General features: G+C 39.4%; 1 protein-coding gene across 3 annotated transcripts in view; it reads right to left on the bottom strand.

The window, feature by feature from the left end:
- LOC122224943 (uncharacterized protein C3orf20 homolog) overlaps positions 1-25,706 on the bottom strand; it is a 191,042-nt gene that overhangs the window by 132,928 nt on the left and 32,408 nt on the right. For all 3 annotated transcript variants that reach the window (XM_042947397.1, XM_042947396.1, XM_042947395.1), the window contains 2 exons: positions 17,224-17,451; positions 15,707-15,856 (listed from right to left, as the gene is read on the bottom strand). In XM_042947397.1, the coding sequence (XP_042803331.1) occupies positions 15,707-15,856; positions 17,224-17,451 (378 nt within the window). The remainder of the gene's footprint in view (positions 1-15,706; positions 15,857-17,223; positions 17,452-25,706) is intronic.

Consider the following 25,706-nt stretch of genomic DNA (forward strand, 5'->3'; position numbering starts at 1 on the left):
ACGAGGAGTTGAAAAACGCTTTAAACGAATTGCAAAACAAAATGGAATCCACGATGGCTCGGCTTGAAGAGGCAGAGGAGAGAATAGGTGAACTAGAAGATAAAGTTATGGAGAAAGAGGAAGCTGAAAGAAAGAGAGATAAAAAAATCCAGGAGTATGAGGGGAAAATTAGAGAACTAAGTGATACACTAAAAAAAAATAATATACGCATAATTGGTATCCCAGAGGAGGAAGAGAGAGGGAAGGGTGCTGAAGGGGTACTTGAACAAATTATAGCTGAGAACTTCCCTGAACTGGGGAAGGAAAAAGGCATTGAAATCCAAGAGGCACAGAGAACTCCCTTCAGACGTAACTTGAATCGATCTTCTGCACGACATATCATAGTGAAACTGGCAAAATACAAGGATAAAGAGAAAATTCTGAAAGCAGCAAGGGATAAACGTGCCCTCACATATAAAGGGAGACCTATAAGACTCGTGACTGATCTCTCCTTTGAAACTTGGCAGGCCAGAAAGGCTTGGCACGATATCTACAGTGTGCTAAACAGAAAAAATATGCAGCCAAGAATCCTTTATCCAGCAAGTCTGTCATTTAGAATAGAAGGAGAGATAAAGGTCTTCCCAAACAAACAAAAACTGAAGGAATTTGTCACCACGAAACCAGCCCTACAAGAGATCCTAAGGGGGATCCTGTGAGACAAAGTACCAGAGACATCACTACAAGCATAAAACATACAGACATCACAATGACTCTAAACCCATATCTTTCTATAATAACACTGAATGTAAATGGATTAAATGCGCCAACCAAAAGACATAGGGTATCAGAATGGATAAAAAAAACAAGACCCATCTATTTGCTGTCTACAAGAGACTCATTTTAGATCTGAGGACACCTTTAGATTGAGAGTGAGGGGATGGAGAACTATTTATCATGCTCCTGGAAGCCAAAAGAAAGCTGGAGTAGCCATACTTATATCAGACAAACTAGACTTTAAATTAAAGGCTGTAACAAGAGATGAAGAAGGGCATTATATAATAATCACAGGGTCTATCCACCAGGAAGAGCTAACTATTATAAATGTCTATGTGCCAAATACCCGAGCCCCCAGATATATAAAACAATTACTCATAAACATAAGCAACCTTATTGATAAGAATGTGGTCATTGCAGGGGACTTTAACACTCCACTTACAGAAATGGATAGATCATCTAGACACACAGTCAATAAAGAAACAAGGGCCCTGAATGATACATTGGATCAGATGGACTTGACAGATATATTTAGAACTCTGCATCCCAAAGCAACAGAATATACTTTCTTCTCGAGTGCACATGGAACATTCTCCAAGATAGATCATATACTGGGTCACAAAACAGCCCTTCATAAGTTTACAAGAATTGAAATTATACCATGCATACTTTCAGACCACAATGCTATGAAGCTTGAAATCAACCACAGGAAAAAGTCTGGAAAACCTCCAAAAGCATGGAGGTTAAAGAACACCCTACTAACGAATGAGTGGGTCAACCAGGCAATTAGAGAAGAAATTAAAACATATATGGAAACAAACGAAAATGAAAATACAACAATCCAAACGCTTTGGGATGCAGCGAAGGCAGTCCTGAGAGGAAAATACATTGCAATCCAGGCCTATCTCAAGAAACAAGAAAAATCCCAAATACAAAATCTAACAGCACACCTAAAGGAAATAGAAGCAGAACAGCAAAGGCAGCCTAAACCCAGCAGAAGAAGAGAAATAATAAAGATCAGAGCAGAAATAAACAATATAGAATCTAAAAAAACTGTAGAGCAGATCAACGAAACCAAGAGTTGGTTTTTTGAAAAAATAAACAAAATTGACAAACCTCTAGCCAGGCTTCTCAAAAAGAAAAGGGAGATGACCCAAATAGATAAAATCATGAATGAAAATGGAATGATTACAACCAATCCCTCAGAGATACAAACAATTATCAGGGAATACTATGAAAAATTATATGCCAGCAAATTGGACAACCTGGAAGAAATGGACAAATTTCTAAACACCCACACTCTTCCAAAACTCAATCAGGAGGAAATAGAAAGCTTGAACAGACCCATAACCAGCGAAGAAATTGAATCGGTTATCAAAAATCTCCCAACAAATAAGAGTCCAGGACCAGATGGCTTCCCAGGGGAGTTCTACCAGACGTTTAAAGCAGAGATAATACCTATCCTTCTCAAGCTATTCCAAGAAATAGAAAGGGAAGGAAAACTTCCAGACTCATTCTATGAAGCCAGTATTACTTTGATTCCTAAACCAGACAGAGACCCAGTAAAAAAAGAGAACTACAGGCCAATATCCCTGATGAATATGGATGCAAAAATTCTTAATAAGATACTAGCAAATCGAATTCAACAGCATATAAAAAGAATTATTCACCATGATCAAGTGGGATTCATTCCTGGGATGCAGGGCTGGTTCAACATTCGCAAATCGATCAACGTGATACATCACATTAACAAAAAAAAAGAGAAGAACCATATGATCCTGTCAATCGATGCAGAAAAGGCCTTTGACAAAATCCAGCACCCTTTCTTAATAAAAACCCTTGAGAAAGTCGGGATAGAAGGAACATACTTAAAGATCATAAAGGCCATTTATGAAAAGCCCACAGCTAACATCATCCTCAACGGGGAAAAACTGAGAGCTTTTTCCCTGAGATCAGGAACACGACAGGGATGCCCACTGTCACCGCTGCTGTTTAATATAGTGCTGGAAGTTCTAGCATCAGCAATCAGACAACAAAAGGAAATCAAAGGCATCAAAATTGGCAAAGATGAAGTCAAGCTTTCGCTTTTTGCAGATGACATGATATTATACATGGAAAATCCGATAGACTCCACCAAAAGTCTGCTAGAACTGATACATGAATTCAGCAAAGTTGCAGGATACAAAATCAACGTGCAGAAATCAGTTGCATTCTTATACACTAACAATGAAGCAACAGAAAGACAAATGAAGAAACTGATCCCATTCACAATTGCACCAAGAAGCATAAAATACCTAGGAATAAATCTAACCAAAGATGTAAAAGATCTGTATGCTGAAAACCATAGAAAGCTTATGAAGGTTATTGAAGAAGATATAAAGAAATGGAAAGACATTCCCTGCTCATGGATTGGAAGAATAAATATTGTCAAAATGTCAATACTACCCAAAGCTATGTACGCATTCAATGCAATCCCAATAAAAATTGCACCAGCATTCTTCTCGAAACTAGAACAGGCAATCCTAAAATTCATATGGAACCACAAAAGGCCCCGAATAGCCAAAGTAATTTTGAAGAAGAAGACCAAAGCAGGAGGCATCACAATCCCAGACTTTAGCCTCTACTACAAAGCTGTCATCATCAAGACAGCATGGTATTGGCATAAAAACAGACACATAGACCAATGGAATAGAATAGAAACCCCAGAACTAGACCCACAAACGTATGGCCAACTCATCTTTGACAAAGCAGGAAAGAACATCCAATGGAAAAAAGACAGTCTCTTTAACAAATGGTGCTGGGAGAACTGGACAGCAACATGCAGAAGGTTGAAACTAGACCACTTTCTCACACCATTCACAAAAATAAACTCAAAATGGATAAAGGACCTGAATGTGAGACAGGAAAGCATCAAAACCTTAGAGGAGAAAGCAGGAAAAGACCTCTCTGACCTCAACCGTAGCAATCTCTTACTCGGCACATCCCCAAAGGCAAGGGAATTAAAAGCAAAAGTGAATTACTGGGACCTTATGAAGATAAAAAGCTTCTGCACAGCAAAGGAAACAACCAACAAAACTAAAAGGCAACCAACGGAATGGGAAAAGATATTTGCAAATGACACATCGGACAAAGGGCTAGTATCCAAAATCTATAAAGAGCTCATCAAACTCCACACCCGAAAAACAAATAACCCAGTGAAGAAATGGGCAGAAAACATGAATAGACACTTCTCTAAAGAAGACATCTGGATGGCCAACAGGCACATGAAAAGATGTTCAACGTCGCTCCTTATCAGGGAAATACAAATCAAAACCACACTCAGATACCACCTCACGCCAGTCAGAGTGGCCAAAATGAAGAAATCAGGAGACTATAGATGCTGGAGAGGATGTGGAGAAACAGGAACCCTCTTGCACTGTTGGTGGGAATGCAAATTGGTGCAGCCGCTCTGGAAAGCAGTGTGGAGGTTCCTCAGAAAATTAAAAATAGACCTACCCTATGACCCAGCAATAGCACTGCTAGGAATTTATCCAAGGGATACAGGAGTACTGATGCATAGGGGCACCTGTACCCCAATGTTTATAGCGGCACTCTCAACAATAGCCAAATTATGGAAAGAGCCTAAATGTCCATCAACTGATGAATGGATAAAGAAATTGTGGTTTATATACACAATGGAATACTACGTGGCAATGAGAAAAAATGAAATATGGCCTTTTGTAGCAACGTGGATGGAACTGGAGAGTGTGATGCTAAGTGAAATAAGCCATACAGAGAAAGACAGATACCATATGGTTTCACTCTTATGTGGATCCTGAGAAACATAACAGAAACCCATGGGGGAGGGGAAGGAAAAAAAAAAAAAAAAAAAAAGAGGTTAGAGTGGGAGAGAGCCAAAGCATTAGAGACTGTTAAAAACTGAGAACAAACTGAGGGTTGATGGGGGGTGGGAGGGAGGGCAGGGTGGGTGATGGGTATTGAGGAGGGCACCTTTTGGGATGAGCACTGGGTGTTGTATGGAAACCAATTTGACAGTAAATTTCATATATTAAAAAATAAAAAAGAAAAAAAAAAAGAAAAAAAAAAAAAAAGGAGCACATAGCCAGTGTCACTGGTAGCCACCAGGGGAACCACCTCAGAAGAAAGGATGCCAAGGATAGCTGAGTAGAAAGATGAAAAGAATCTGGATCTTACATGACATCACTAAGTCACAAATTATACTGCATCTAGAGCCCATCTTCTCTATAATTTGAAATGGAACTTTCTGTTATTTGCTATAGTAAAGCAATATACATATATATTGAGTATATATAACTGCTACAAATTTTTTGATTATATTTTTTATGGCTGTCTGTCTTAGAATCCCAGCTGATCTAGCCTCCCCCCACCACCTATTCCCAATAGCCTGACACAAATATTTCCTGGAGTCTTGTTAATTCACTGTTCAATCATTCAACAAACATTTTATTAAGCACTCAGTATGTACTAGGCACATACTAAGTATTTGGGGATAAAGCAGTGAACGAGATATAAGTGGTGTCTCCCATCATGGAGCTCACATTCTAGTTACACAGACACAGTAAATGAACATTTAATTTCATATTATAATTAGTGGTAATAAGCAATAAAGTCATCACTAGAATAACGAAAAGGATAAGCCTTCTTAAAATAAATGGTCAGAAGAGGCATCTTTTGGAAAACAGTCTGGAAGTTCCTTAAAAATTTTTAAATTGAGTTACTGTATAACCACACAAAAACTTGTTTGTGAATGTTCACAGTAGCATTATTCATAGTAGCCCCCAAATGGAAACAACACAAATATTCGCCAACTCAGGAATGGAGAAATGAAAGGTGGTATATCCATATAATGGAATATTATGTGGCCATAAAAAGAAATGAAGTAGTGATACATGCTACAACATGGATGAAACTTGAAAGCCTAATGCTAAGTGAAAAAAGCCAGTCACAAAATACCACAGATTATAGGATTGCATTTATGTGAAATGTTCAGAATAGACAAACGTGTAGAGGCAGAAGGTAGATTAGAGGCTGCTTAGGGTTAGAGGTGAGAGTGTTGAATGGTGAGTGAATGCTAATTGTACAAGGTTTCTTTTCAAGGTAACAAAAATGTACTTAAAAAAAATTTTTTTTAACGTTTATTCATTTTTGAGAGACAGAGAGAGAGACAGAGTGCGAGAAGGGGTGGGGTAGGGAGGGCAGAGACAGAGGGAGACACAGAATCCAAAGCAGGCTCCAGGCTCTGAGCCATCAGCACAGAACCCGATGTGGGGCTCAAACCCACGAACTGCGAGATCATGAACTGAGCCACTCAGGCACTGCAAGGTGACAAAAATGTTCTAACATTAGATTATGGTGATGGTGGCAAAACTGTGTAGATATACCGAAAACCATTTAATTGTACACTTTAAATGGGCAAATTTTATGGAATGTAATTTTTTCTCAATAAAGCTATCTAAAACAAAAAGAAAAAAGAAAGATCTCTCCTAGCAGGTGATATTTAAACTGAGACCTTAAAGATAAGAAACCTGTTGTGCAAAGAGTTGGGACAAGAGCTTTCAGTCACAGGGAACAAAGGCTGTGAAGGCCATGAAGAGAGACAGAAGTTTAGTAAACAAGGGGGTAAGTGATAGGCGATAGGTTGGAAAGGGGCCAGAGCAGGGAAGGTTTTCTGAAACTTTCAAAGTCACCAAGTTCCATTTTGATACATACTCTTATTAGGCAGTATAATCTACATGGCAGTCCGCATGAAATATTTAACAGTGAAACCCATGGATAAGGCCACAAATGGAGAGCTGTTAATTCCAAATGCCATATAGCTGCAAAACACCTTATTAAGAAGAAAAGAAGTATTAAGTGTTAAAAGGGAAAAGTATTTATTTTTTTTTTTATTATTTTTTTTTTCTTATTTATTTATTTATTTTTATTTTTTAATATATGAAATTTACTGTCAAATTGGTTTCCATACAACACCCAGTGCTCATCCCAAAAGGTGCCCTCCTCAATACCCATCACCCACCCTGCCCTCCCTCCCACCCTGCCCTCCCTCCCACCCCCCATCAACCCTCAGTTTGTTCTCAGTTTTTAACAGTCTCTAATGCTTTGGCTCTCTCCCACTCTAACCTCTTTTTTTTTTTTTTCCTTCCCCTCCCCCATGGGTTTCTGTTATGTTTCTCAGGATCCACATAAGAGTGAAACCATATGGTATCTGTCTTTCTCTGTATGGCTTATTTCACTTAGCATCACACTCTCCAGTTCCATCCACGTTGCTACAAAAGGCCATATTTCATTTTTTCTCATTGCCACGTAGTATTCCATTGTGTATATAAACCACAATTTCTTTATCCATTCATCAGTTGATGGACATTTAGGCTCTTTCCATAATTTGGCTATTGTTGAGAGTGCCGCTATAAACATTGGGGTACAGGTGCCCCTATGCATCAGTACTCCTGTATCCCTTGGATAAATTCCTAGCAGTGCTATTGCTGGGTCATAGGGTAGGTCTATTTTTAATTTTCTGAGGAACCTCCACACTGCTTTCCAGAGCGGCTGCACCAATTTGCATTCCCACCAACAGTGCAAGAGGGTTCCTGTTTCTCCACATCCTCTCCAGCATCTATAGTCTCCTGATTTCTTCATTTTGGCCACTCTGACTGGCGTGAGGTGGTATCTGAGTGTGGTTTTGATTTGTATTTCCCTGATAAGGAGCGACGTTGAACATCTTTTCATGTGCCTGTTGGCCATCCGGATGTCTTCTTTAGAGAAGTGTCTATTCATGTTTTCTGCCCATTTCTTCACTGGGTTATTTGTTTTTCGGGTGTGGAGTTTGATGAGCTCTTTATAGATTTTGGATACTAGCCCTTTGTCCGATGTGTCATTTGCAAATATCTTTTCCCATTCCGTTGGTTGCCTTTTAGTTTTGTTGGTTGTTTCCTTTGCTGTGCAGAAGCTTTTTATCTTCATAAGGTCCCAGTAATTCACTTTTGCTTTTAATTCCCTTGCCTTTGGGGATGTGCCGAGTAAGAGATTGCTACGGCTGAGGTCAGAGAGGTCTTTTCCTGCTTTCTCCTCTAAGGTTTTGATGGTTTTCTGTCTCACATTCAGGTCCTTTATCCATTTTGAGTTTATTTTTGTGAATGGTGTGAGAAAGTGGTCTAGTTTCAACCTTCTGCATGTTGCTGTCCAGTTCTCCCAGCACCATTTGTTAAAGAGACTGTCTTTTTTCCATTGGATGTTCTTTCCTGCTTTGTCAAAGATGAGTTGGCCATACGTTTGTGGGTCTAGTTCTGGGGTTTCTATTCTATTCCATTGGTCTATGTGTCTGTTTTTATGCCAATACCATGCTGTCTTGATGATGACAGCTTTGTAGTAGAGGCTAAAGTCTGGGATTGTGATGCCTCCTGCTTTGGTCTTCTTCTTCAAAATTACTTTGGCTATTCGGGGCCTTTTGTGGTTCCATATGAATTTTAGGATTGCTTGTTCTAGTTTCGAGAAGAATGCTGGTGCAATTTTGATTGGGATTGCATTGAATGTGTAGATAGCTTTGGGTAGTATTGACATTTTGACAATATTTATTCTTCCAATCCATGAGCAGGGAATGTCTTTCCATTTCTTTATATCTTCTTCAATTACCTGCATAAGCTTTCTATAGTTTTCAGCATACAGATCTTTTACATCTTTGGTTAGATTTATTCCTAGGTATTTTATGCTTCTTGGTGCAATTGTGAATGGGATCAGTTTCTTCATTTGTCTTTCTGTTGCTTCATTGTTAGTGTATAAGAATGCAACTGATTTCTGCACATTGATTTTGTATCCTGCAACTTTGCTGAATTCATGTATCAGTTCTAGCAGACTTTTGGTGGAGTCTATCGGATTTTCCATGTATAATATCATGTCATCTGCAAAAAGCGAAAGCTTGACTTCATCTTTGCCAATTTTGATGCCTTTGATTTCCTTTTGTTGTCTGATTGCTGATGCTAGAACTTCCAGCACTATATTGAACAGCAGCGGTGACAGTGGGCATCCCTGTCGTGTTCCTGATCTCAGGGAAAAAGAAAGGGAAAAGTATTTAAAGCAATAATTAGCCTATAACTGGGGAATTCCATTAAATTACTTTCACCATTGTCATAAATATCAATTTCTAGGAGATATTCACATTCCAGGGAGCACAAGAAGAATTCCGATCTCCAAATAGTTCAGAAAGTAGGGATCCTATAGAATACCAGGCAGGAAAAAAATCACTAAAGCAATACAAATACAGATTTCATAGTGTCTAAACTTTGTGTGCAGTTGTGCAGTGTCATACTTGAGATCTGAAATAAAAGGACATGACCAATCCAGTCTGGACCAACACAGAATGTAGAAAGGAATCAGAGGATGACACAGAATTCTAAGTGAAAATGTAAGAATATCTGGACCAAAAGCAGGAGAAAGAAGACACCCAAGCCTTGCAAATTTTCATGAACACTCTTGAGAGGAGGGATTGGTTGTTAACAGACTAATACTGTTAAGTGATCATCTTATGTACTTATAATTCTCAAATTCTATTATACATTATTGATCAAAATAGAACAGGGGGTGAAGACAGGCAGAGAGACAGAGAGAAGTCATAATTTAGATTCAGTGTTGCCCTTGTGATCATCTGCAACAATGGCTGCGATATTTTTGCAACTTCTTCCAAGGAAAGTAGAAGTTCTATTTTTCCACCCCTTGAATCCAGGGTTGTTCACATGACTTGCTTTGATCAAATGAGTCATTAGCAAACATGATACTAGAGAAGGCTTGAAAAGTGTGTATGCACTGGGATTTGTCTTTACTCTTGCTGCTTTTAGAACCCAGCCACCCAGTCAAGAAGCCTGAGCTTAGTCTGCTAGATACTGGAAACACATAGCCCAGTTTCTCTGTTGCTCCAGCCTATTGCCAGATACATCTAACCCCAAAGCCCATGCTCATTGCCACGATTATGACTATGATTATTACTACTCTTATTATTGCTCATATATTGTATGCTCAGATCTAGACCTCTGTCTCAATGCATTAAGGGTTGGAAAGGTGAAAATTACACATTGGGATTAGAGTGTGCAAACCGGCTCCAATGTTTTTCTCTACCATGCAGACTTGGAAAAGGTTTCCATTTTCTATGAGCCTCAATTTGTCTCAGCTAGGAATTACATTTAATCAAGAAGGTTCCTGGGAAAATTAAATAGCATGAAAAAAGTGCCCTCTCAACACAAAGTGACACCCATTAGCAGTAATAAGGCTGAGATGTTTCAATTGAGCTCACCAGAAACAGTTTCCAAAGAATCTAACTTTAACAATCCCTGGAAAAATGAAGTGAAAATACGTTTGTTCTTCATGAAAGCAATTGTTAGTTTTCTGCTCTGTGATGTCACAGAATAAAATGTTCAATTAAAATGCTATAGAATTATGCAGTGTTTCTTAATCTTTCTTTCGAAACTGTTGAGTTACTAGGGTTGGGAGGGGGAAAGACTTTTTGAAAGTATGTGCTTTCTCAACCTTTGAAATGCTTCCAGATTCTGTCATCATCTTTTCATCTCAACATCAAAGTTGGGAAAGTCTCTTCCACAGGGAGGGCAGGTGCTCACATGCTGCTCACCAAGGCACTTTGCTACCCCATAAATCTGTCTCTCTCTACCTGCATCTTGAGAATCAAGCATTAGTTTTTTTATTTCTTTTAGATTTTTACCTACTTGTACTCTTTTGCTAGTAAACTTCTGACACATTCAACAGGTGATTTGGCTTACAAAAACAGCCAGGGAAGGGGCTTCACCAGAAGCATGGTCAGCACATATGAAATGCTTAACATGGCAGAAACACACAAAAGCATATTTCTGAAAGAGCTTAAAAAACGGACGAGGGGGTTCTTGCTTTCTACATGACCTAACTTTCAATTCGCATTGTCTTGAAATCAAGAGAAGTCAAAATACAAAGGATGGGGAAATATGTGATCAGGACTCATTCAAAAAATTCAAATTCAGCAAATTGGGAGGGTGAGTTTACTCACATAGTGCCTTAGTTCACTGAAAGGATGCCTTATGGATAAACTACAATGTAAATCTCTTCCTAAAACTCCAAAGGCCAGAAAATGTTTTTCTAAGGCCACATCTTATGCTTTTCTTTTATTTGCTACATTTATATACTTAAGGTACCTTTGGTGCAAATTTTCCATTTGTGGTGCTTTAAATATTAGAGTCACCAACTAAATTGAAATTAAGTACATGGGAGAGGAGCAGGCAGAGGTATGGGGGTAAGTAATATCCCAAAGAAGGGTAAATATAGAGGAACAGTAATTATTGTGTCTGCCGGATTGTTCCCCCCAAATTCATATTCACCCTGAACCTCAGAATGTCACTTTATTTGGAAATAGGGCATTTGCAGATGTACTTAAGATTTCAAGGTGGATTTAGAATGGATCCTAAATCCAATGGCTAGTGTCCTTATAAGAAGAGAAGAGGTCATAAAGAAAAAGGCAATATGAAGATGGAGGCAGAGATTGGAGTGACGTGTCTACAAGCCAAGGAACACCAAGGATTGCCAGCAACCACCAGAAGCTAGCAAAGCAGCATAGTATGGATTCTCCCTCGGAGCTTTCAGAAGGAATCAACACTGCCAATACCCTGATTTCTAATTTCTGGGCTCCTGAACTCCAAAGAATAAATTTTTGGTATTCTAACTCACCCAGTTTATGGCAATTTGTAATGGCAGCCACAGGCAGCTAACAATAAATTAACACATGGTGTAGGTGGTCTTGAAGAGACCTGCAGCATCTGTTACCTGCAGTTAGTTGGCTGTGGACATTTTGACATTGTCACCTGACTCCTTTAGCCCACCTTTGACCTCACCCTGATCCTTGCTAACACTTAGTGCTATACCTCACCCTCCTTTTCCTGAGCTTCTGAAATATGAGATGGAGAGGGACTGGAGTTGGGGAAAGCTGCAGGATATGGTGGAAATCAGGAGAAGATTTGGGTCAGGTACTGGTTAGGCTCAGGAATACCACTGGGATAAGAATTTGAGGTCAAGATCCTCGTGAGCAGTTTCCAAGGACAAAGAGAAACCCCAGAATTATAGAGAACAGGACAGGTCTTCCTGGTTAGTCCTTTATTCTTGGGCAGTGTTATATTTCTACACTTAACCATCTCTGACTTGACAAAGAAACATTTAGCTGAGGCATGTTTCCTAAAGCATTATAGAGCCATAACACTTTAAAACACCAACTTTCATGATCCCTATGATGGCATCTCTCAGTGTTCCTGCCTGTTTACTGTCACATGTGCACACATTCTCAGCCTTGGTATTCTCAAAACTCCCCACTCCATACATCCTCTGTCCCCACTTCCTGCTGCTCAGTATCTCTGTCTTAGAACTTTTCAGATCTTTACCTATCTACCTATTTCCATATCTGTCCATCCATCCATCCATCCAGCCATCCACTCATCTGTCTTTCTTTAAAAAAATATTTTGATGTATGACTGACATACCAAAAGTTATACATGTTTAATACATATAATTTAATGATTTGGGAGATAAGTATACATCCATGAAACCATCACCATATTCTATGCCATAAACATATCCATCACATTCAAAAGTTATCTATATCTGCCTTAGCCTACCTGTCTTAGAACACACTAAAAACTGACATGGTAATTTGTCTTATTTAGGTCTCACAACCACACAATAGGGTAGTTACAATGTATATATAAATTCTAAAATAATATTTACATTTTTATTATTATAAAATCAATAATACCTATATATTTCTTGCTAAATGACTATAAATACTATGTCTAGATTGCTAGTTTTTTTTACAGTACTATATATAATATAAATGTATGTATATGTATACACACAAATGCATACAAACACACACACACACACACACACACACATAAATTCCAAGTATTTACATTGTTCCTGTACTTGTCATCCTTAATGGGAATGCTATGTAATGTAGTGGGAGAATTCACACTGCTCTCTTCCCAGTCTTTCCTTTTTACCCATGGCCTTCTCCCACTCACCTAGATCTTGAACAGCACCTGTGGCTTCAGGAAAGTGTTGTGAGAATAACAGTGTCAAATTCTTGACTTTTGAGATTGAAAAGCTGAGATCTAGACACATGGCAATAGGGATATGGGAGAATACGTAATCTGTCAGGAGCAGATTTTTGTACCGCAAAGGAGTAGGGGGTGGAAAGGAGTATCAGAGGCTAAGTAAGGAAGTTCAGTGAAAGAAACCTCTAGAGAAAAAGCTCTGTGCCATCCTCCTAAGGCCAGTTGCAGGGTGGGTGTGGGGTGGGTGGGGTGGAGCCCTCAGTAGAGTAGTAAATCCCATATGAATTTGAGGGATTTGAAAGCCTGGGCAGGTGGTGAGCCTTGGGGCTGACCTGAGGCCCAACATAACTCAAGAGTAAGAGAATAGATGCATGAGGCTTCTACACAGACGGGAGTGGAACAGCCTTGATTTCCCCATGTTCAGGGTAAGACAAAGCCAGACAAATGTTTCTTGTGTGCTCATAAAGATGTGGGAGTAGCTGAGAAAAAGCCTGGCCTTGGAAGACCTTGCAACTGGAGCCAGAGGGATGCACCCATGAGCTTCAGAGACCAATCACACAGACCATTTAGAATGAAGATGCCTGAGAACCAAACGACACTTCCCCAGCTACTAATGCTTTCTCATTTTATCAGCTCCTTGGAATGGAAATGAACCCTTGGGGAAAGGATACCAGGGTTCTAAGTTTCTGCCACCCGCTGGTAGAATCTATCTAGAAATTAAATTGAGTGTTGAAAAAATAAAGTTGTATTTTCTGCTCATCTGAACATGTGGACTGAAATTTGTATCCATGATAACGGAACCCTGTAGCTCACTCTACTATTCCTCAACCAGTAGATTTTTGGGTTGGCTTCTCTACTCACAGGAAGTGAGATTCCATCAAGGTAGTGCTCTCCCTTGCCTTGGTTAGAACAAACTCAGCTTTGTCTTATCAACAGGTTGATATTTTGGTGAGATTTTTGGGGAGCCAGCATTCCAGAGATCACCATTTAGTTTCGATCTGTTAAGCACACTCACAGCTGAGGGTCTTAGCTCTGGCTTTTCCCTCTGCTTACACTTTTCCTGTCCACAGCACGGTTTGCCCTGCACTGCCATATGTTTCTGCTCACATGGTCCCTTATCAAAGAGGCTTTCTTTGGTCATCCAATATAGAATAGCAATTCCCCATTCCCACCACTCTTCAGTTCCCCTTACCTTGCTTTACTCATTTATTTTTTAAAGCCTCTTTCATCACCTGATATGGTATATATTTGTTTGTTTACTCTGTCTCCCTTCACTAAAATGTAAGCTGCTTAAGGACTTTGTTTTGTTCTCTTCTATATCCCCTGTGACTAAACAGTGTTCATGCTAGTAGGTCCTCTGCAAATATTTGTTGAATCAACGAATATTTTCTACAGACACATTTTTGTTTCAATGTTCTGCATTCATTTCCCTTTCTAAATATTGCTCTTCAGTTTCCCTGTAACAAATCTCCTGACAAACAGGAACTTTATATTCCTCTCTACTCTAATCTGACATATGATAGATGCTCAATAAATATTTACTAAAGGAACAAAAAGAAAGGAGAAATGCATAGATGAATGAATAAGACATGTGGTAGCAATGGTGTGGCTGATTGACAGCAGTGTGAGGTAGCAAAATAACCTCATGCCCTCTTCTTTGATCCCTCTCTCGTCTCCTCCCCTACTCCCACGATGGCTTATCCAGATTGTTAGCTAAGTGCTTGAATATGCAAAAATTAGTTGGATGGGGCATATAGCTATAAAGAGCTGAATTTCTCTTTCATAAGAAAATGAAAAGATTTGGAGGGTGGGGAATGAAAAGGGACAAGGGCTTTTAAAATAGAAGGGATAAGAATAAAAGAGGATCCTGGAGAGGAAAATGAAAAAGCGGACATGAAGCACTTTTAAAACATGTTTGTACATTTTACACTTCATTTGAGATGTTTGATGTAGCATGCAGTAAGTTTCCTGTGACCCAAACCACCAACAAATGTGGCCATCCTCACAGAGGGGTTTTTATGTTTGAAAATCAAAAAAGGAGCAAATTTCCCAATTGTCTCAAATAAAAGAGAGCCAGAATAAACCCACAGTTACAAGGCAGAGTGGAGAACAAGATTCAAAGGAGGCAGGGAGTCAAAGTCAGAGGAGACGGTGAGATTATAACCCCTGAGAATTTTGCAGCAATCTTGAGAAGGATGTGAGACTTTCTTTTCTTTTTTTTAAATTTTGTTTTAACGTTTATTTATTTTTGAGAGAGAAAGAGAGAGAGCACGAGAGGGGGAGGTGCAGAGAGAGAGACACACACACAGAATCCAAAGCAGGCTCCAGTCTCTGAGCTGTCAGCACAGAGCCTGATGTGAGGTTTGAACCCATGAACCATGAGATCATGATCTGAGCCGAAGTCGGGAGCTTAACCCACTGAGCCACCCAGCCCCTGATGTGAGACTTTGTAAGGGTATGGGATGGTGGTACTGCCAGTGCAACCAGTTCTTAAGGGGGCAGAGAGGCCCAGCTGACCCCTGCCCCACCTAAATAACAGTCTTCCTGTTTCAGTTCCCAGCCTTTGTATTCTTGGGGCCTTGCCTTCGTATATGTCCCTCTGCTCCTGAGAGACAGCATTATCATGTGGATGGTGCAAATGGATTCTTTGAGACCTATGGTCTTCTGGCCTGTTGAAATTTGCAAGTCTCAACCTGGAGCAGCCATGAACACATGCGTATGTTTCATTTTCCTTACCTAGTTTCCAAATTAGATTGACCATTTAAACGATTACTTTCCTGTCCTTGCCTCTGTTGGGATGTAGCTCTTTCTCCACCCCTTAACTTACCCACAAGTTCTAATTTGTCTGGAATCTCACATACCTTCTAGGAAAAGAAATGCTACCACATCCAAAAGGTGTAAAGGTTCCCAGGATAACTTGATCTGGCAGGTCACTGAATATGTTGGTGTACGTGCCACCCCAAGGGAGAGCAGAATAGCTTTGGCAGACAGCGAGGCGGCCAGAAGGATAGGTAAAATCCAGGTTAAGGAACTGATACTGATAAAAACCAACAACAATGGTAATAATTATTCTTATATGGAATGATGTTAACTCTTATCCTATTTAATTAGAAAAAAAATTATTTTAATGTTTATTTATTTTTGACAGAGAGAGACAGACAGACAGAGCATGAGTGGGAGGGACAGAGAGAGGAAGACACAGAGTCTGAAACAGGCTCCAGGCTCTGAGCTGTCAGCACAGAGCCCGACACAGGGCCTGAACTCACGGACAGTGAGATCATGACCTGAGCCGAAGTCGGACGCTCAACCGACTGAGCCACCCAGGTGCCCCATATTTAATTTTTTTTCTAATCAACTATTTACAGATGAGCCGACAGAAGTCCAGAGGGGGTGACTCGCTTTCCCATGGTCACTGAGTACAATAATGGTGGTGCCAGGCCATGCCGGGTTCCCTGACTCCCACTTGCATATTCTTCCCATACGTTCATTACTTGCACCCTCATTTTTATTTACTTACTATTTATTTATTTATTTATTTATTTATTTATTTATTAGCTTCAGGTGTAGAAGTTAATAATTCAACACTTACATACAACATCCAGTGCTCATCACAAGTGCCCTCCTTAATACCCATCACCCATTTAACCCACACCCCCTGCCCACCTCCCCTCTGTAAACATCAGTTTTTTACATGCTCATTTTAGCCCCAAACTCTTTGAAACCAGTCTTGTGGATAATAGCAAGGAAGTCTGGTCAGATTGGTTCTATTAATGGAAGAGTCACTGGAAAACAAAGTTGCCCATTGCTACCCAGTATGGCCTGACAGCATGCAGCAGGAGGACTGTGTCTCCCTGCCAACATCTGTGGACAGATGAGAGCAAAGGAGGGCTGAGGGATAATTATGGATATGTGAACAAGTTCACAAAACCTAGCTGCACCAACCTCTTGAGGTCTTTTTCATTTTGGATTTGCAGGAATTTATCACAAAATCTCTTTTCTCTCTAAGCTAGATCCTCTTGATGCCCAATGCCCATGTGGTTCTCTCTACTAACCAGGAAAATGAAGGAGAACTCATTTTCTCAGAACCATGTGAGCTGTTGTAGCCTAACAGCTACAACCAGAGGTTCCCTTAAATAGAAGTAAGTCTTGCAGACTAGAGAACTTGCCCCAACCTCTTTCTTGCATTGACTTCTCTTGTCTCCAGCAGGAGGGAAAGTGGACCCTTGAGAGCAAAAGATTGAGGCAAGGCATCAGACTTCCTGTTCCAATACTCATGCGATTTTCTGCTGAAACAGAAATGCCCTACCTCTCGAGACATCCTTTCCATCATGCCCAGCCCCTTCCATCCTCCTTTCCTCTTGGGATTTCAAAAGGATATTAGGTCAAAGAGGAACCGTCTACCAGGGCATAATGGAACTTTTTCATCTCTGGGTCAGCCTCTTTGACTGTTGGCATCTTAGGCTTCCTCTTCAGCAGCTCCAGCCAGAAACATTGGGAAACTTTGGGACTGTTGTCTACCTTCACCACACCTTTAGGATCATTATAGTGGCGCAGGATAAGACATTTGTTGAATCCTTCTTTTTTAAGCTTTGCTTCTTCTGCTTTTCTGTTCAAAGAAAAAAATTCCAGAAGTAGTTAATTTCCTGATCTTATCAAGGGCTAGAGGCTGGGCAATGGCTGTTCTGGCGTCTGTGACCTCACCTTTACTGCCAGTCTAAGAGGCTTCCTTAGATCTGGACAGCTGGATTTTGAAATCTTTAGCCAAGTGTTTATTCAGTGCCTATCATTTGTAAACAGTTTTTGAGGACCTGCTGTGTGTGAAGCACTGGACCAGAAGCTGCAGAAAATGCAGGACTAGTAAGGAGTCCTCTCTCCCCACAGGAGCAACATGATTCAGCATAGACCTTGGACGAGAACTGAGGTGAAACCTGGTGCTAACACTTGGGACTTTAAAAAAGTATGCAAAATACTAAAATCTGAGTCTTAGTTATTTTTCATTTGTAAAATGGGGGTAACAATGCCTCACAGAAATGTAGGGAATCTCTGGTTAATTAATACGCACAGACCTCTAGGCATGGACCCCAGTATTTAGCATGCCTTCTAAATATACTAGTTGTTTTTGTTACAAGTTAGTGACACATACATACATACATGTTCATTAATAATAAGGTGGTAGAGGGGAAGAGTAGGTGAATATGAAACTACATATGTTCTGCATTTCAGACAGAGACCTTGAAATTAAGGTAGGCCCCTTGGAACAGTCATTTAACTATTCACAGATATTCACTAGGTATCTTCCACAGGCAAAATTCATACGTTCTTATGAGATAGGTGCTATTTATCCCCATTCTAAAAAGTCCCTGAATTTTGCAGCTGCATGGTAAAGCCAGGATGCAATGTCATGTATATCAGCTCCAAACTCTCTACTTTCTTCACTTCATGAGACTGTTCCCCATATTTCTAGTGTCAGGAGCTACAGGAGTTGTGGGCATACTATAAAATGTAGACCAACCAGTTAGAGTGGGAGAGATCCAAAGCATAAGAGACTCTTAAAAACTGAGAACAAACTGAGGATTGATGGGGGGTGGGAGGAAGGGGAGGGTAGGTGATGGGTATAAGAGGGTATCTTTTGGGATGAGCACTGGGTGTTATATGGATACCAATTTGACAATAAATTTCATATATTAAAAAAAATAAAAATAAACAAACAAACAAAAAATGTAGACCGACCAGGGCTTTGTATCTGAGGGTCAGCCAATGAAACAGAACTTCCTAGTTCTTGCCCAGCTTCCTGACCGCAACCCACATGCACACACAGCTATGCACACACATATACACTCATGTGCACATACATACACATACATATGCACATATACTCGTGCACTCAAGCATGCCAGATTAGAGCTGTTGGCAACATGCCATTGGAAGAAGCCTCCAGAATCAGGCTGGAAGAGCAGAGACATTCTTGGCCCTCTAGGAGACCAACACCACCTGTTTAACATCCACATGGACTGGATGGCTTGCCTTTACTCCATGGTCCCAGCTACTAAAAGTGGGCTGCAGGGCTTCTGGGTTTAAGACATAATGCAGTGATGGAATTGGGCAGATCTATAACCAACACTTGAAAATAATCAGAAGTGTCAGGACTCTAATTAGGGGAAATGGTAGCTACCTTCTCAGAGAAGAGTTAGGCATTTGGGCATTTCTAACATGGGTATAGAGTGGAATGCAAAACAAACAAACAAACAAGCTTCAGCAACAGGGTAAAAAAAATATTTAAGGCTGCCTTCAGCAAGTCCCTTCAGATTAAGAATACACACAAACAGGAATCCTCAATGTTTCACATTCTAAGGTGCACTTGAAAAGTGCTAAAGTTGAGCTAGCATACTTCAATAAGGGTCTTGGAATGTTTAGAAGAATTGGTCTGTGTGCATGTGTGTGTGTGTGTGTGTGTGTGTGTGTGTATGTATGTATGCACATGTGACATTTATTGGTTGAGTGTGGGTTTTGGGGTATAAGAGCTATGCTGAAAGAAAAAATTTTAAATGATTAAAACTCAGAAATTGGACAGGGTGCCTGGCTGGATAAATCAATAGAGCACCTGACTCTTGATCTTGGGGTCATGAGTTGGAGCCCCATGTTATGTGTAGAGTTTACTTAAAAAATAATTAGACAAAACTGGAGGTATCACAATTCCAGATTACAAGTTTTATTACAAAGCAGTAGTAATTAAAACAGTCTGGTACTGGCATAAAAAATAGACACATAGATCAATTGAATAGAATAGAAAGCCCAGAAATAAACCCACAATTATATGGTCAGTTAATCTCTGATGAAGAAGGAATGAATATAAAATGGGAAAAAGTCTCTTCAACAAATGGTGTTGGGAAAACTGGACAGCCATATGCAAAAGAATGAAACTGGATCATTTTCTTATACCATACAGAAAAATAAACTCAAATTGGATGAAAGACCTAAATGTGAGACCTGAAACCATAAAAATCCTTGAAGAAAGCACAGACGGTAATCTCTTTGACATCAACTGTAGCAACATTTTCTAGTGTCTCCTGAGGCAAGAGAAATAAAAGCAAAAATAAACTATTGGGACTATATCAGAATAAAAAGCTTCTGCACAGCAAAGGAAACAATCAACAAAACTAAAAGACAACCCATGGAATGACAGAAGATATTTGCACATGACATATCTGATGAAGGGTTAGTATCCAAAATATATAAAGGACTGATATAATTCAATGTCCCCAAAACAAACAATCCAATTAAAAACTGGACAGAGGACCTGAAGAGATATTTTTCCAAAGAAGACATACAGGTGGCTAACAGACACAGAAAAGATCTCAACATCACTCCTGATCAGGAAAATGTAAATCAAACTTATAATGAGGTACCATTTCACACCTTTCAGAATGGCTAAAATCAAAAACACAAGAAATAACAAGTGTTGGCAAGGATGTGTAGAAAAAGGAACCCTTGTGCACAGTTGGTGGGAATCCAAACTGGTACAGTCACTGTGGAAAACAGCATGGAGGTTCCTCAAAAAATTAAAAATAATGCTGCCCTATAATCCAGTAATTTTACTACTGGGTATTCACCTCCAAAATACAAAAACGCGAATTCAAAGAAATACATGTAACCCTATGCGGCATTATCTACAATAGCCAAATTATGGAAGTGACCCTAGTGTTTATCGACAGATGAATGGATAAAGAAGTTGTGATATATATACACACTGGAATATTATTCAGCCATAAAAAGAATGAAATTTGTTTGGCAACAACATGGATGGTGCTAGAGAGTATAAAGCTAATTGAAATAAATCAGTCAGAGAAAGACAATACTATATAATATCACTTATATGTGGAATTTAAGAAACACAACAAACCACCAAAGGAAAAAAAAGGGAGATAAAGACAAACCAAGAAGCAGGCTCTTAACTATAGAGAACAAACTGATGGTTACCAGAGGGGAAGGGGGTGACAGGATATGGGAAATAGGGGATGGGGGGATGAGAGTACACTTACACGATTTTGAAAAAAAAGTAATTGGAAAATAATATAGCTGATTAATGAAAGGAGGGAAAGGTATATAGTCACACTGCTGTTGGCTTCGGGGGTATTGGGGGTGGGAGTCCCTAGCAATTAGCAAGGTTCACTGGCCCCTCTAAGAGAAACAGGAGCGGGCACTTCTCAGTAAGTTCTGTGGGGAAGGAACCAGAGCCAGAAGGGTGGGCAAGGGCCAGATCTGCCACTCAAAAATGGAAATGCCTGATTAAAACAACTGGTTTCTTTTGACATTTGTTTCTTCTTTTGCTTTCCTCCTCCTCCTGCCACTCCTTCTTCTCTTTTTCACATTCTCATGAAAATGTATCCCATTGTCAAAAATGAGGTGAGTAGGCAGAATTTTTGAGCAATGTGACAAAAAAAGGAGCCCTTATAAATTGCACTCTTCCCCACACCAGAACACACACACGCTACTCCACTTATAAGCATCAAACGCTGGCAGGAATTCAGCCTAAGAGCACACATTTATAGACCAACTGGAAACCTGAGTCTAATTACCATTTACCAAGCCCACATCTGGGCTCTTTCATTCAACGCCTAGACATGATTCTATTTTTCTGTGAGTCTCTACAAATGGACCTTTTGGATTATTCTTAAGAAAGGTAAGTATGCCTCTAAAGTGTAAATACCTATAATCTTTGGGAGAAGAAAAGGCATGCTCCCCCTTCTTACTTGCAAGGCCAAAAATCAAGATACAACAAAGCTCTAGTGCAAAAAACTCCAATGCAAAATCTCCTACCTTATCTGAATGTTACATTATTCAAATACTCAGAGTCGGCAACTATAATTCAGGGAAGTTCCCCATAACTCTTCTTCTTTTTCTAACCCCTTTAAAAGTCCCTAGACAAAGAGTCTTGATTGTTGTGTAAAGACCAATCAGTCTCTCTGCCAAAAAAAAGGCTGCCCTTCACTGCCTTTTCTCGAGGAATTGGCAATGGCAGTAGTTTTGTTCTCCTCTTGCCTGAGAACCAGAAGTTGACCTCTGGATTCTCCAGCAGGTGATAATTAACACCAAATTGATTAGTTCAACAAAGGAGCCCTAATACTTGCATAAAAGGTTTCTTCAAAGTTTTGGGTGGCTGGTCATTCCCAGGAAAAGTCATTGTTGGGCTTACAAAAGAGTTCTTCTCTAAGTCAGAATTTACCCAATTATCCTAGCCCTCTGGTATCTGGACCACTCTAAGAGAGGCTGGAATAGAAAGGGAACTGCATTTCAAATCATCTCAAATCAAATTTGCCTAAGAATCTAAGCTAAATTCAATATGGTGGGGACATTCACTGAATGTCAAACTGAAGGATGCTTGGGCAATATCTAATTCCATTTTACAGATGAAGGAGTCAAAGTACAGAAAAGGGAATTGATAATTGCTAAATAATAGTTACTGTTTACTAAGCATTCATATATTCTACAGATTGTGCTAAGTTATTGAACTGGGTTATTTCACTTAATGCTTTCAATAACCCTATGAGGTAAATTCTAGTAGAACCTCCATTTTATATGAGGAAGATAAGGTTTTGAGAAGCAGAATAAGTGCCCCAAATACTATGGTTGGCAAATGGGAGCATAAGACTTCTGTGAACTTCAAAGCTTGAAGTTCTGCCCCTTTACAGACATAGCCTCTTGGAACACAGGTCACACAGCTAAGAAATGGCAGGGTCTGAGTTAGGAGTGAGTCTGGATTCCCAGTCTAATGCTTTTGTACCACCATACTCTAATAGTACATATGAATAAAATCAGAAGACTAGAACTCTACCAGCTACAGCCCAAAGATCTGATTCTCTGATTCAGGCCCAGACAAAAGGTCTAGGTAAACCCAGTGTGGAGGATGTGCTTTGCTGTAAGGAGTGTTTTGGGTTCTGGTCTGGGATGGGAGGGTTTGGGTTCTGGTCTGGGATGTAGTGACATTTGTCAGACCAGACTTCCTGTGCCAAGAAAAGAGAGTCTATTTCAAGTGTGTACCTGCCAACAGAGTTAGAGAAGATTCTTTCTTCTCTCATTTCCCTGTGTCTGACTTGATATAATGTTCTGTGTTGAGCAAATGTGGTAGAAATTTGGTAGGGTACAAAGGCCGATAGTTATGATTTGCCAAAAATTGCATTTCATCCAACAAGCATTTTTTTTCAATCTACTTATTAATCACTCACCCTGGGAACAAAGGGATGTTAAGATTTGGCTGATTTTCTTGCAGAAATGTTTTGTAATGCACATAATGTAAAGTTACATGTGTTCTTTTTGAAGCTTGGATTCTGTATATGATAAATCCCTTGGGAACAAATTTTCATTGTTAAAAACCCACTCCCTTGAGATAGTTTATTATTATGGGTAATGTGTAACAGCATCAGACTCATCCCTGGTGCTGTGTGCCAGCTAAATTCACCTCCTCCATCTACTCTGCCAAGCCATCTCTTCTTCAGTCTAAACTGACTTGTCTCAAGAAACCACTTCTGACAGTACTGGGTTATTATTAAAAAATGCTTTTAGCTTGCTTAGTGCTTTAGTGTCTACAAAGTACATTTATATACATATATATATATAGTCACAACAACCTGCCGTAAGCAGAAGACCTGTTATTATCCCTAAATGACTAAAGAAGCAGAGGTTCAGGGAGTTCAAGTGACTTACACAAGATCCCACACCCATTGACTAATGAACCTAGATGTTTTGACTCCAGTTTTTTTTTCTTTCAATTTTTGCTGTAGTCTTTATTTTTCAGAGCAGTTTTAGGTTCACAGCAAAATTGAGTGGAAAATACAGAGAGTTCTCATATACTCCCTACAAGTTTGTTGTTTTTTTTTTCTTTCGTTAAAATTTGCTGCCTGGTCCACATCACTTGAGGACTTCTTTAAACTTGAAAAATTAATTGAATTGTAAGCTCACCTGGAAGAAGAAATTTGTAAAATTGGTTAAGATGTTTTTGATGTAGAAAGAGTAATCATGGCACAAAAACAGTCACTGAGATCAACAGAACAGAATAGAGAACCCAGAAATGGACCCACAAACATATGGCCAACTAATCTTTGACAAAGCAGGAAAGAATATCCAATGGAATAAAGACAGTCTCTTCAGCAAGTGGTGTTGGGAAAACTGGACAGCGACATGCAGAAAAATGAACCTGGACCACTTTCTTACACACAAAAATAAACTCAAAATGGATGAAAGACCTCAATGCAAGACAGGAAGCCATCAAAATCCTTGAGGAGAAAGCAGGCAAAAACCTCTTTGACCTTGCGCACAGCAACTTCTTACTCAACATGTCTCTGGAGGCAAGGGAAACAAAAGCAAACCTGAACTATTGGGACCTCATCAAAATAAAAAGCTTCTGCACAGGGAAGGAAACAATCAGCAAAACTAAAAGGCAACCGATGGAATGGGAGAAGATATTTGCAAACAACATATCAGATAAAGGGTTAGTATCCAAACTCTATAAAGAACTTATCCAACTCAACACCCAAAAAACAAATAATCCAGTGAAGAAATGGGCAAAAGACACGAATAGACACTTTTCCAAAGAAGACACCCAGATGGCCAACCGACACATGAAAAAATGCTCCACATCTCTTATCACCAGGGAAATACAAATCAAAACCACAATGAGATATCACCTCACACCTGTCAGAATGGCTAACATTAACTACTCAGGCAATGACAGATGTTGGTGAGGATGTGGAGAAAGAGGATCTCTTTTGCATTGCTGGTGGGAATGCAAACTGGTGCAGCCACTCTGGAAAACAGTACGGAGGTTCCTCAAAAAATTAAAAATAGAACTACCCTATGACCCAGGAATTGCATTACTAGGTATTTATCCAAGGATACAGGTATGCTGTTTTGAAGGGGCACATGCACCCCAATGTTTATAGCAGTGCTATCACCAATACCCAAAGTATGGAAAGAGCCCAAATGTCCATCGATGATGAATGGATAAAGAAAATGTGGTATATATATATATATATATATATATATATATATACACACACACACACACACACACACACACACACACAATGAAGTATTACTCGGCAATCAAAAAGAATGAAATCTTGCCATTTGCAACTATGTGGATGGAACTGGAGGGTATTATGCTAAATGAAATTAGTCAGTCAGAGAAAGACAAATATATGACTTTACTCATATGAGGACTTTAAGAGACAAAACAGATGAACATAAGGGAAGGGAAGCAAAAATAATATAAAAACAGGGTGGGGGGGACAAAACATAAGAGACTCTTAAATATGGAGAACAAACAGAGGGTTACTTACTGGAGGGGTTGTGGGAGGGGGGGATGGACTAAATGGGTAAGTGGCATTAAGGAATCTACTCCTGAAATCATTGTTGCACTATATGCTAACTTGGATGTAAATTAAAAAAATAAATTAAATAAAAATACAAATTAAAAAAAAAAAAAGAAAGAGTAACCAGAGGAGGTTTGCTGTACCAGTAATTAAGATACAAATACCTAATATTTACCTAATGCCTAGTTGTACTAGGAAGCTTTACAACTGCCCTAAAAGGTAGCTACTATGATTACCTTCATTTTACAGATGAAGAAAATAAGGCAAAGGGAAATTAGTGACTTTCCCAAGGTCACATGCATGGATGGAGCTGGGATTTTAGACCAATCAATTTGACTTTAAGCCCTCTTTCTTAACACCATACTTGTTTCTCTCATATTATATAATCTGAATAATTAAAATAGCTGAAAACTCAGGTAGATCAATGAAATAGAACAGACAGCTCAGAAGAAGACTCTAATATATATAAGACTGAAGATTAATTTAAGCTGAG

The sequence above is a fragment of the Panthera leo genome, chromosome B4, assembly GCF_018350215.1.
Source record: "Panthera leo isolate Ple1 chromosome B4, P.leo_Ple1_pat1.1, whole genome shotgun sequence".
NCBI classification, from domain to species: domain Eukaryota; kingdom Metazoa; phylum Chordata; class Mammalia; order Carnivora; family Felidae; genus Panthera; species Panthera leo.